The sequence below is a fragment of the Panicum virgatum genome, chromosome 6N (genome assembly GCF_016808335.1).
Source record: "Panicum virgatum strain AP13 chromosome 6N, P.virgatum_v5, whole genome shotgun sequence".
Lineage (NCBI taxonomy): Eukaryota > Viridiplantae > Streptophyta > Magnoliopsida > Poales > Poaceae > Panicum > Panicum virgatum.
Genome location: NC_053150.1, coordinates 30,711,763 through 30,723,882, shown reverse-complemented (window position 1 = coordinate 30,723,882; position 12,120 = coordinate 30,711,763). Strand labels below are relative to the sequence as shown.

At 45.6% G+C, this 12,120-nt stretch overlaps 1 protein-coding gene and 1 long non-coding RNA gene across 2 annotated transcripts; one reads left to right on the top strand and one right to left on the bottom strand.

The window, feature by feature from the left end:
• Window positions 1-12: 12 nt before the first annotated feature.
• LOC120678551 lies at window positions 13-821 on the bottom strand. Its single transcript, XR_005676626.1, has 2 exons — window positions 725-821; window positions 13-636 (listed from the first exon to the last, which is right to left on the bottom strand). It is a non-coding gene; the product is annotated as an uncharacterized LOC120678551 (long non-coding RNA).
• A 6,723-nt stretch (window positions 822-7,544) lies between these two features.
• Window positions 7,545-12,120, top strand: LOC120678545 (pyrophosphate--fructose 6-phosphate 1-phosphotransferase subunit alpha-like). The gene is made up of 19 exons (XM_039959788.1): window positions 7,545-7,875; window positions 8,133-8,305; window positions 8,393-8,505; window positions 8,644-8,718; window positions 8,802-8,915; window positions 9,142-9,209; window positions 9,300-9,383; window positions 9,506-9,559; window positions 9,655-9,735; window positions 9,825-9,918; window positions 10,025-10,098; window positions 10,187-10,297; window positions 10,387-10,431; window positions 10,514-10,570; window positions 10,651-10,755; window positions 10,832-10,948; window positions 11,049-11,152; window positions 11,453-11,618; window positions 11,757-12,120. The coding sequence occupies exons 1-19, from the start codon at window positions 7,783-7,785 to the stop codon at window positions 11,892-11,894; spliced, it is 1,866 nt and encodes a 621-aa protein (XP_039815722.1). The 5' UTR covers window positions 7,545-7,782; the 3' UTR covers window positions 11,895-12,120.

Below are 12,120 nucleotides of genomic sequence, written 5' to 3'. Positions count from 1 at the left end.
TTATCACAAAGATCCTCAAAATAATATTTATTTTGATATAAAGAAGGAGAAATAGAATAATGCTTGGGCCCTTACAATTTCTAGGCACTTTTGCAATAATCCCCTCCCTCAGATCCCAACCCTAAACCCCCTCTCCTTCCCGATTCCTCGCCGCCCTCTCCCTCTTTCACTTGCTCCCTACCGCCGCCTCCCCTCTCCTCCCAGGCTCTCCTCCCCACCCCTCACCCATCCGCACAGCACGAGCTGCGTGGATCCAACGGGTCGCAGCCACCTCCCATGGCTGCTCGTTGGTGAGCACATCCTCCTCCTCCTCATGCTCCACCCTCGACGCCTCCTTGGTGGCCGTGACCCCGCTTGCTCCTCGGGCGCTAGTGGCGAGGCGCACGCCGCCTCCCCGGCGGCCTTGGTGGCTGCCTGCTCCTTGGGAACCGGTAGGGAGGGGTGCTTCGCCTTTTGGGGCTCTGGCTTAGACTCCATCTCGATTAGCAAATGGAGGCGGCCTCCTCCTCCTCCTGCTCCACCATCGGTGCCTCCCCGACAGCCACGGCCCCCGCTTGCTCCTCGGGCGTCTGCGGTGACGAGGCACGCGTCAGTTCCCGACGGCCGTCTGTTTTTTGGGAACTAGCGTGGATAGGTCTGGGCATTTGGGTAATTCGGGTATTTCGGGTCAAATAATTCGGGCAATCAAAAATGCTATCCGAAATTTATCCGAAAAAGAGAGTACCAAAAAATTCGGGTTCGGATATGGGTAATCTCCTATTACCCGAATTTCCATTTCCGGCAGTCATCTTGCGTGGGTCTGACGGACTGGGGCACTGCGGCCAAGGTTAACCTAACCGGTGGGAACCGGTCCGGTTTGACCGGTTACCGGTCAAACCGGTCCGGTCCGGTTCCGGTTCCGGCCGGTACCCAACCGGCCAAAATTCAAATTTTAAATTTGAATTCAAAAAATGAAAAATTCCCAAAAAATTCCTAAAAATACTTCAAGGTGTGATGAATCTAATGGTGTCAAATTTTCTCAAAAATTCATTCATTTAGTATAGTTTGTGAGAATTTAAAGTTAAATCAAAAAAGAAAAAGAAAAAAAATGGGTCGGCCCATGAAGGCCCCCCGATCAAACCGGTCAAACCGGCCGGTAAACCGGTCAAACCGGTCGGTAAACCGGTAAAACCGGCCGGTAAACCGGTTGCACGGGAGCGTTTGAATTTCAAACCGGTCAAACCGACCGGTAAACCAGTAAAACCGGCCGGTAAACCGGTCAAACCGGCCGGTAAACCGGTCGGAACCGGTTGCACGGAAAAATTTGAATTTATTTGAATTTAGATTTGAATTCAACCGGTTTCCACCGGTTACCGGCCTAACCGATCCGGTAAACCGGTACCGGAGGGCGGCGGTAATCGGTTTCCGGTTGGGAAATAAAACCCTGACTACGGCACAGGGGTGCGGCGGACTGCGCGGGCGGCCGGGGCTGGCGACGCTAGCGCGGGCGCGGCGGTCGACGAAGGGGCGCAGGGGCGACCAGGGCTGCTGTGCAGGCGGCCGGGCGCAGCGATTGACGAGGGGCGGCTGGGGCCTGTACGCTGCAGCGCAGCCCCCGCAGCGTCTTAAGCGGTGGCCTGAGGGCAGGCGAGGGTGGGTGGTCTGGAGTGACGAGATGGGATCTTGAGGAGGGTGGCGTGGCATGTGCATTGGGGCTGGGGAGTGGGGAGTGGGGAGCGGATGAGGTTGAGATGGTTTAGAGAGTTGCGTGTCGTAATTCAACTTGGGCTAGTCAGAAATTCGGATAATTCGAATACCGGAGGTGTATATCCAAATTTATCGAAATAAATTCAGGTTTTTCAAAGTTCTATCCGAAATAGAGATCAGATATTTTAGGTTCGGGTATTTCGGATATTTCGAGTTTGGGTTCGGATATTTTGTGTTTGGGAAATTGTGCCCAGGCCTAAGCTTGGAGGAGCGCGTCGCCTTCTCAAACTTAGTGATATTTTGGTCCAGGATTTAATAACCTTAATAGAATATTTATACCAACAAATTGTAGTTTTTTTCAGAAGCCAATTTCCGAAGAACTCTGAGGTTATGCGTACTTGGCCTAAAGCAATTTCGAGGTGGGTGACCGATCGAAAGCAATTTCGAGATGGATTATGGGCTGAAAAATTCATCTAAGTGTATGAATGAGCACAAAATATGCAGAAAAGTCTGTGATAGGCGGGACGCTACAGGGAGGGGTCACCTCCATCTCGCTGTCGTCCCGCCTCGGCCGCGCTGCCCGTTGTTTGTCCAGCAAACATCCGACAGGGATATGCCTGCCTATTCCCCTCCCTCAACCAAGTAATTTATCGTTCGTCTTACTCACAACCATTTTTAGTTGCATCAAATGCATCGGGACAACACCAAAACGATGTCAATCATTGTGCTCAGATCTGGTAGTACAATCTGTTTAGAAATATAGCTGCAACGTTCTGTAAGTTAAAATATAGCTATTTAATTACCATTTTTTTTCTAAAATATTAGGGTCGTAGATCCTGTTCATTGGTCAGCTTATTTGTTGATGTATCATGGAAGCTGTTCTTTGTTTGACGTATGGTTTTGTTTTACTCTGGATGTGGCCTACTCTGTAATCTGTACAGCTCATGCGAAATCCTTTTCTGAATAATTAAGCTGCATTAAGGTTGTCTACCTACTGATTGTTCCAACTACTTTCGGAGTGCCTGCTGCTTACCACATCTTCACATATCTTTTTTTATTAAACTATTCACATATCTTTCAACCCCGCAAAAAAAATCTTCACACATCTTTTTATTGTATGCCCAACAATTGTTATCAGGTTTTAAGCTTATCCATATGGCTGCACTTTATCAGGATAGGATTGTTGTTCACCCGCAAAAAAAAAAAGTATAGGATTGTTGTTTGTTGGATATCATACAGGACTAGCATGATAGTGAACTCAAGGAGCTTACATCAAATTTTGGGTTACCCTTCTTACTTGAAAATTGCTTATTTTGATCCTCATCTGATCACACTTTGCCGCTCATAGGTCTTGGATATGAATGGCTGGTTAAAATAGGCAAATATGCATTAAATCTATTTTTCTTAGAAAAACCAGGAGGGCATATTAAAGCCTTTGCTACAAGTGGTTGTGTAAATTGTAAGCAACTAGCGACGTTTCACTGAACATCTCTACTGTCGTATTGAAATAATTTGCATTATTTATCCACCTTTCTGAAGTAATGGAACAAATTAATTGATATGCTTCTTCTTTGTCTTGAAGAATCTGGTTAAAGTTATAAAATTGAATATGCCCCTCCCTTCTCTTCTCTGATGAGTCTTTCCTTTTATGGGATCCCACGGGAGATCAGAGGGGGAGTGAATGGGAGACTCAAATCCGATTTCAAGAAACTGGAGAGAAAAGTCCCAATTGCACCCGATGCACCTCAAACGGCGAGTATCAATACCGCGTAGCTCAGAATGGCTATCGGCATTAAGAATACCCAATAATGAAGCCACAACACACACGCGGAAGCTCGACAAAGGAAGGCTCAGACAAACTTTCACATGCACACACACAAAGGCAATTAAGAGAAAAACCATTAAAGCGAAAACACCTTAAGAGCTTGAGGAAAGGGGTTAGTGCAAGGTAAAACAAGTAGCTAGAAAAAAATCGGAGATAAAACTAACTAACACTAACACAAAGTAACTAATTTTGTTTTGCTTTTCCTTTTACTTATCCCTAACAAAACCTAATTGACACAAAGCGCTAAAAGAAAAAACTAAATGGATCAAATACAAGGAACTATTAACAAGGCACAAAGACAAGCTAGTCTAACTACTAAACAACAATAAAAACTAATTAACTAATTAATACAAACTAAAACAGGAAATAACTGGCTAGAGAAAGAAAGGAAAAAAGAAAACTTACCCTGCTCACCTTAAGTATACGGGGCACTAGCTCCTGGTCCGGCCTGCTAGCGGTGGTGCCAAGCTGGGCTGCCTCACGTGCTCTTGGGCCGCCTGCGCTTGCCCCGGCCTGCTGCTTGCCGTTTGCTGCTGCCGGCGCTGCTGCTTGCCGCTTGCTGCTAGCGCCGCCGCCGCTGCTTGCTGCTGCCTCGGCTGCTCACCGCACCGCCGCAGCGTGCTCCCGCGACACTGCTCGGCGCCTCACAGCGCACTCTGCGAACCCCGAAAATTCCTGCACTCGGACAGAAACGAAAAGAGGGGAAAACGAGAACGAACAGCTAGCTGAAAATCAACCGATCTACTCGCTCATTCCATTAAACACAAATTCTCTAGATAAAATGATCACAAAGTATAAACCACAAGATGTGTCAAATGGAATCGCAAAAAATTGAGACACGAGGGAGATCAACTCAAAACACCGACGGGAGCAAAACAAGAACATGAAGAACTCAAAGCAAATTTGCACCAAATTGATCCCCAAATGCAATCTGCGTACCTGGAGAACATAAGGAGATTAGGACCTCCATTCCCCACAAAAATTCTTCACGAACCCTAAACCGAAAATTTAAAGGAAAAAGAAAAACGAGAGAGCAGGAGAACCAGTTCACTGGCTCGCTACCCTTCTCCTCTTAATCTTCGACTAATCCTCCGCCAAAAGACAGTTTTGCCCCTCTGGATCCCGTGGCGGCACCACTAGTACATCTTCTCATTGCCCCAAAAAAGTAACATGGCAATCCTTTTTATTTAGTGTTTTTTTCATGTACAACAGTAATGCCTATGCATATGTAGATTCAATAATGCATAGATTCAGTTATTACACACATGCTCATTAATTCTTTTCATTCTTAAATTTGTAAGATGTTCTATGATCTAGTAATGCTTGTATACATATCATGGATCCAGTAACCGAGAATACATGTTTGGATTCAGTAATCCAGTAACTCATGTTCATCAACACTGCATGGTGTCAAGTGGCTCTGTTTGGTTTGAGCAGTAGCACACGTAGCACAAATTTGACCAATAATTAGGGGTACTAAATAAATGCACTTTACAAAACTAACTCCACAACCCCTGCGCTACTTCGCGAGACGAATCTAACGAAGCATTTGACCGCATGATTAGAGGTTGGTTACTGTAGCATTAATGTAGCCAATCATCAATTAATTACCGTCATTAGATTAAAGGCGAAAAGTTACACCCATCTGAAAAAAGGTTTTACAAATAAACTTTATTTAGTATTTCATGCATGTAAGATTTTTTTTGTAGCACGAGTAGCGCTAGCGAAACAAACAAGGCACATGGATAGAAGTTACTGATCTAGAGCTGAATACTGATCTCGATGGCTAAGAACAGAACAAAAACCAAACCACAAATTACTAAACTCGATCTTAGCAAAACAGATGGAGAGAAGTTAGAATAGGAGGACTAGTAGCTCAATTAATGAGAGAAAAAGTCGAGAGCTTCAGTAATAATTTATCTAATTCCAGTAACTTTTTCACCCCCAATCTTCTAGCCATAGCAGATCTCAACCTCAAACGGTGAGTATCAATACCACGTAGCTTAGGACGGCTACCAGCATTAGAAATACACCTATAACAAAGCCGGAACACACACGCGGAAGCTCTACACAGAAAGGCTCAAACAAACTGTCACACGCACACACGCATGAAGACAATTAAGAGAAACATCATTGAAGCGAAAACACCTTAAGAGCTTGAGCAAAGGGGTTAGTGCACAGGTAAAACAAGTAACTAGAAAAAACCGAAGATAAAACTAACTAGCACTAACACAAATTAACTAATTTTTATTTTGTTTTCCTTTTAACATAGCCCTAACAAAGCTAATTGACACAAAGAGCTAAAAGAAAAACTAAATGGATCAAAGACAAGGAACTATTAACAAGGCCAATGAAAAGCTAGTCTAACTACCAAACAAGATTAGAAACTAATTAACTAATTAATACAAACTAAAACAGGAAATAACTGTCTAGAGAAAGAAAGGAAAAAGAGAAAACTTATCCTGCTCACCTTATGTATACGGGGCACTAGCTCCTGGTCCGGCCTGCTAGCGGTGGTGCCAAGCTGGGCTGCCTCACGTGCTCTTGGGCCGCCTGCGCTTGCCCCGGCCTGCTGCGCGCTGCAGTGCTGCTGCCGGCGCTGCTGCTTGCCGCTTGCTGCTGCCGCCGCCGCCGCCGCCGCCTCGGCTGCTCACCGCGCCGCCGCTCGCGACACTGCTCGGCGCCTCACAGCGCACTCTCTGCGAACCCCGAAAATTCCTGCACTCGGACAGAAACGAAAAGAGGGGAAAATGAGAACGAACAGGTAGGTGAAGAAATCATCAGATCTACTCGCTCAATTCATGAAACACGAACCCCTCTAGACAAAATGATCACAAGGGCATAAGCCACAAGATGTGTCAAGCGGAACCACAAAAGATTGAGAGACCAGGGAGATCAACCCAAAGCACCGACGGGAGCAAACAAGAACATGATGAACTCAAAGAAAACTTGCATCAAATTGATTCCGAAATGCAATCTACATGCCTGGAGAACATGAGGAGATTAGGACCTCCATTCCCCACAAAAATTCTTCACGAACCCTAAACCGAAAATTTAAAGGAAAAAAGAAAAACGAGAGAGCAGGAGAACCAGTTCACGGGCTCGCTACCCTTCTCCTCTTATCTTCGACTAATCCTCTTATCTTCCACTAGTACATCTTCTCATTGCCCCAAAAAGGTAACATGGCAATCCTTTTTTGTTTAGTGTTTTTTCATGGAGACAGTAATGCCTATGCATATGTAGATTCAATAATGCATAGATTTAGTTATTCAGTACACATGCTCAGTAATTCTTTTCATTCGTGTAAAATTTTCTATGATATAGTAATGCTTGTATCCATATCTTGGATTCAGTAACCGAGAATACATGTTTTGGATTCGGTAATCCAGTAATTCATGTTCATCAACACTGTATGGTGTCAAGTATCATGGATAGAAGTTACTGATCTAGAGCTGAATACTGATTTCGATGGCTAAGAACAAAACAGAAACCAAACTATAAATTACTAAACTCAATCGCAGCAAAACAGACGGAGAGAAGTTAGAATACGAGGACTAGTATCTCAATTAATGAGAGAAAACGTCGAGAGCAGACCTCAAACTCAAGGTACGGGGCACTGACCGCTGCTACTAAATTCACCGGCCAAGCATGGTCTTTGTTGTCCTTCGCTATCAAGCCGTCACAGCTCAAATGATAGGTGCAAAATTAGCATAGAACAAAAAAAAAGGAGTAAATAGAAAAGTGCCATGAACATTAAATAAATTGAGAAAATGAAACGAGACAGTCCAGCTCGTCCCAAAACCGCGCCCCCTCTGTTAAGAAAGAGGCGGCCAACCCGCCGGCCGCCGGCCGCCCAACCAGCCCACCCACAGAAAGGGAGCATGGCGAAAACAACAAGCGCGCGCCATACCGCGCCGGTGGGCGGGCACCGCGGCGCAGTCGAGAGTGGAAGTGGGGGGCTCACAGCCGCGGGTCCCTCTCGCGGCCGACTCGGCTCCCCTGTCCGCGACTGCGGCTGACACGGGAAACCAACAGCGAGTGTCTCGCCAAACCGCCGGCGCCGCGGCGGCCTCTGCTGCCGCCTGCACGCCCTCCTCCCCACTGTTCCTCTCGCTCTTATCCCCACCCACCCACGCACCTGGCTCTCTCTCCCTCTCGCTCTACAAGAAAGCGACCACCACCGCGCTGCACCACCGAGAGTCAACTGGCGAGTGATAGAGTGCTGACGGGAAGCTTCGATCCCTGACCAGAGTTCGGAGGAGGAGGAGGAGATGAACGTCGACTTCGGCGCGCCCAAGGAGCTCGCGGGGGGCCTGCAGCAGCGCAGGGCCCTCTACCAGCCCCGCCTCCCGCCGTGCCTCCAGGTGATCTCCGTCGTTCCCTGTGGCCCATCTCTCCCCGTCTCTGCCTCTCCCCTTTCCACGGATTGATTAGTTCGAGGATCGATTACGACCGGCCGCAATCGGCAGCTGCCGTGATCGCCATCCGATCGGCCGCGGTCGGTCCTGAATTTATCCTGGAAAAAAAGTTGGGGGTTTATGTGGGGTTTTCTTGGTTTCTGCATCCATGGCCGGAGGCTGAGAATCGGTTCTGACCGGACTGTCAATCCCTTCTCCCCCAGGGCCCGACGGTGCGGGCGGAGTACGGCGACGCGACCACCACCATCGACCCCAGCTGCGCTAACGTCGTCGCGCAGGCCTTCCCGAACACCTTCGGCCAGCCGCTCGTCAGCTTCGTCGCGCCGGCCGACGCCGCCGCCGCCGCGGCCGCCGCGGAGGAGCGCCCTGCGATCAGGTCAGCCTCACGGCGCCCGATTTGATCATGCACGTGAGTGTGTGACGAGATCGCGCGAGGCTTTGCCTGAACTTACTTCATATGCAGGGTGGGCGTGGTGTTCTCCGGGAGGCAGTCGCCGGGAGGGCACAACGTCGTCTGGGGTCTGCATGACGCTCTCAAAGCCTACAATCCTCAGAGCGTGCTCTATGGATTTGTTGGTAATAAAAAAACACCCAATTCCTTCGAATGCTCGATTCAGGCTGAATTGACCACATTCAAGCTACACTTTTTGCTACTTGTACAAGTAACTACTTTTTCCTTCAGAGCCCTTTCTGAGAGTTTTGTGCTTCTTATAGGTGGCACAGAGGGGCTGTTTGCAAACAAGACACTGGAGATCACTGACGATGTTCTTACTTCCTACAAGAACCAAGGTTGGTACACTTGCTGTCCCCTGATTTTGTGCATGTTTCTGTTATTATCAATTCTGACACATGGTCTGTTTCCTTCTGTGAAGGTGGTTTCGATTTGCTCGGCAGGAGTATCGATCAGATCCGCACAACTAAGCAAGTCAAATCTGCAATGGCAACATGCCGCAGTCTGAACTTGGATGGGCTGGTCATCATTGGAGGTAAGCTGATTAAATTCCTCACCAAGAGTGGTGATTGTTCATTTCCGAAACCTACGGACATTTGAGCATGCTGTTACTGGTCATCAGTCTATAGTGTGCAATCCAGTCTGCGTATTGTAGCTCTGTTATGCTGTAACTTGTTGTCAAAAGTCAAAGAACCATATATTTTCTCATAGTACAAGTAAACATTTAATTTCTTTCTACATTGCTCTTGCTTGGTCTCTAGGAGTGACCTCCAATTCAGATGCTGCACAGCTTGCAGAGATCCTTATCCAAAATAACTGTAAGACCAAGGTACAGTCGTACTAGTCTAAACTGCAATTTTAAATGCTCATATTCTTAAGTGAACCAGAAATTTAAGAAGGCAAAACCTCCATTAAACAGGTTGTTGGTGTGCCAGTTTCATTGAATGGTGATCTCAAGAACCAGTTTGTTGAAACAACCGTTGGATTTGATACAGTTTGCAAGGTAAAGAAAAAACATATTCTAGTTGAGATTTTGCATAACATGTCAACCCTGAAGGGGCTTATGTGGTACACTTTGAGAGTGTCAGTATGTAGCCAATATCATTTTGTATGATTGCTTTTCAGGTAAATTCACAGCTTGTAAGCAATGTTTGCCTCGATGCAATCTCAGCTGGAAAGGTAATTATCCTGTCATCCATTTGGATTAGTGATTGAGCAGCCTGCAATCGTTATGACACTAAGAACTACTGGCTGATGTGTTTTCTTCCTATCAGTACTATTATTTCGTTCGTCTGATGGGACGAAAAGCATCCCATGTTGCCTTCGAATGTGCACTTCAGTCACACCCAAACATGGTATGATCAGATCAAATTCATCTCTATTACTCTAATGTAAGAAGTGAAGAAAGAGCATCAGCATCCTTTTGTTCAATTGCTCATGGCAGCTCATCTTAGGAGAGGAGGTGGCATTGTCAAAACTCACTCTAATGGAGATTATAAACAAGATATGTGATGGAGTGCAAGCAAGAGCAGAATTAGGTTTGTACATCTCCTTTAGTTGATCAATTTTGTAGATGTTTTAGTCAACCAAGGTATTATGATGTTGTGATAATCATAAATTGAAATAGTGGTTATCCGTCTGCAGGGAAATACCATGGTGTGCTAGTTATTCCAGAAGGACTAATAGAAAGCATTCCAGAAATGTATGCTCTCATTCAGGTATATGCCGTCTACCTTCAGGAAAATAAGTGACAATATATAACATTCTTTCGGTTCCATCTTATTCTTTTTTGTTCAAATATTCCAGGAAATCAATATCCTTCACAACAATAATGTTCCTGTGGCTGAGATGTCATTGCAATTGTCTCCATGGGCAGCTGCTCTGTTCCAGTTCCTGCCACCCTTCATCAGAAGAGAGGTCTTGCATTGCTAGCAAAGTTAGATTTTCTTAACATTTAATGACATTAAGATAAATTAGGGACTAACTATTTATAACATTTCACTCAGCTTCTTCTCCACCAAGAATCAGATAACTCTGCACAGTTGTCCCAGGTTTGTCATACTGAATGCTCAATAAACTAAGCATTGAAACTTATCCAATCAAATTATTAGTGTTATGTCCTTTTGTTTTCAGATTGACACAGAGCAACTATTAGCTCACTTAGTGGAAACAGAAATGATAAAGAGAACAGTAAGTTCCATTGCGGCCACTGCTCCATGTTTTTCATCTCTGAATCTGTCTATACTGATTGGGAACGTTTGTTTTTTCAGAAAGAAGGTAGATACAAGGGAAGGAAGTTCAGTTCCGTCTGTCATTTCTTCGGATATCAGGCTCGAGGATCAATACCATCAAATTTTGACTGCGACTATGCTTATGTGAGTATTATACCTCTGTAATGAAAATTGAATGTCCTGATCCTTATGGCAATCCTTATAACATTGAACAATTTAGGCTCTTGGACGTATCTCCCTGCATATGATTGCAGCTGGATTGACTGGGTACATGGCAACTGTGGCTAATCTAAAGGACCCTGTAGACAAATGGAGATGTGCTGCTGCTCCTTTAACTGTAAGATTGACACTGATGATGCATTTACATCCTATGCTGAAAGATTAACTTCTATTTATATGCTCGTTAACCTAGTAATACAATTTGTTGTAACTACAAGGCGATGATGATTGTCAAGAGGCATTTACGTGGCCCTGGAGCAATCCCTATAGGAAGGCCTTCCATCCATCCTTCTCCGATTGACCTGAAAGGGAAGGCTTATGAGTAAGTCCACAATGGTCAGAATTGAATACAGAATACCTGGTCCTGCTCTTGCGGTTACTATGGTGAACTGTAGTGCTTGGTTAGAAGTGGTCGTGTTGTGGTCAGATCCCAGGTTTTGTTTTTTTGCATCTAATAGTTCTCCTAGACACACACATCCCTCACTATAGTCCAAGGTGAGGTGATGGTTCTTGTAATTGGACTATTTTTCCTCTCTTAATACAAAGATATGCAGCTCTCTTGTATGTTCGAGAAAAAAATTATGGTTAACTGATTTACTTTTATGTTTCTTGCATAATTCAGGTTACTGCGAGAGAAGGCTTCAAGCTTCCTCCTGGATGACTTCTACCGAACCCCTGGAGGCATTCAGTTCGAAGGGCCTGGTTCAGATGCAAAACCCATCACACTTACCATTGAGAACCAGGACTACATGGGTGATATTGAGATTCTGAAAGACTGTCTCAGCAAGGTTGAGACCTCAAATCCTTTCATCTGCCTTGAGTTTCAGATAAAAACCTTTCTAGTTAACGAGCAGGTTTCTTTTTTTTCCCAAAAGATTAACAGCAGGTTTCTAACATTGACATGTCTACTGATGATGTGTTCCCAGGTGAGGACCATGGTGAAGCCAGGGTGCTCCCGGGAGATCCTCAAGGTGGCAATTAGTTCCATGTTGTCGGTGACGGACGTGCTGACGGTGATGTCCCACCCCCTCAACGCTGAGCTGCCTCTCTACCATTTCAAGTGAGCGTCGATGTCAGCCTGCCTGCGTCTGGGTTGTTGTAGAGTGATTCCAGTTTGTAACAGCAGCAGATTCTGGTTCTTGGGCTGCCGGTATTCGGGAACTTCCTTGTTTTGTTTTCCCTTTCTGACTGAGAAGCACTGGGGTTATTCATGCCAATAAACACGGGAACAGCACTTGACACCGAAACTGGATTGGAAAGATGCAGGTTTTCAGCCTTGTTTGCCTGACA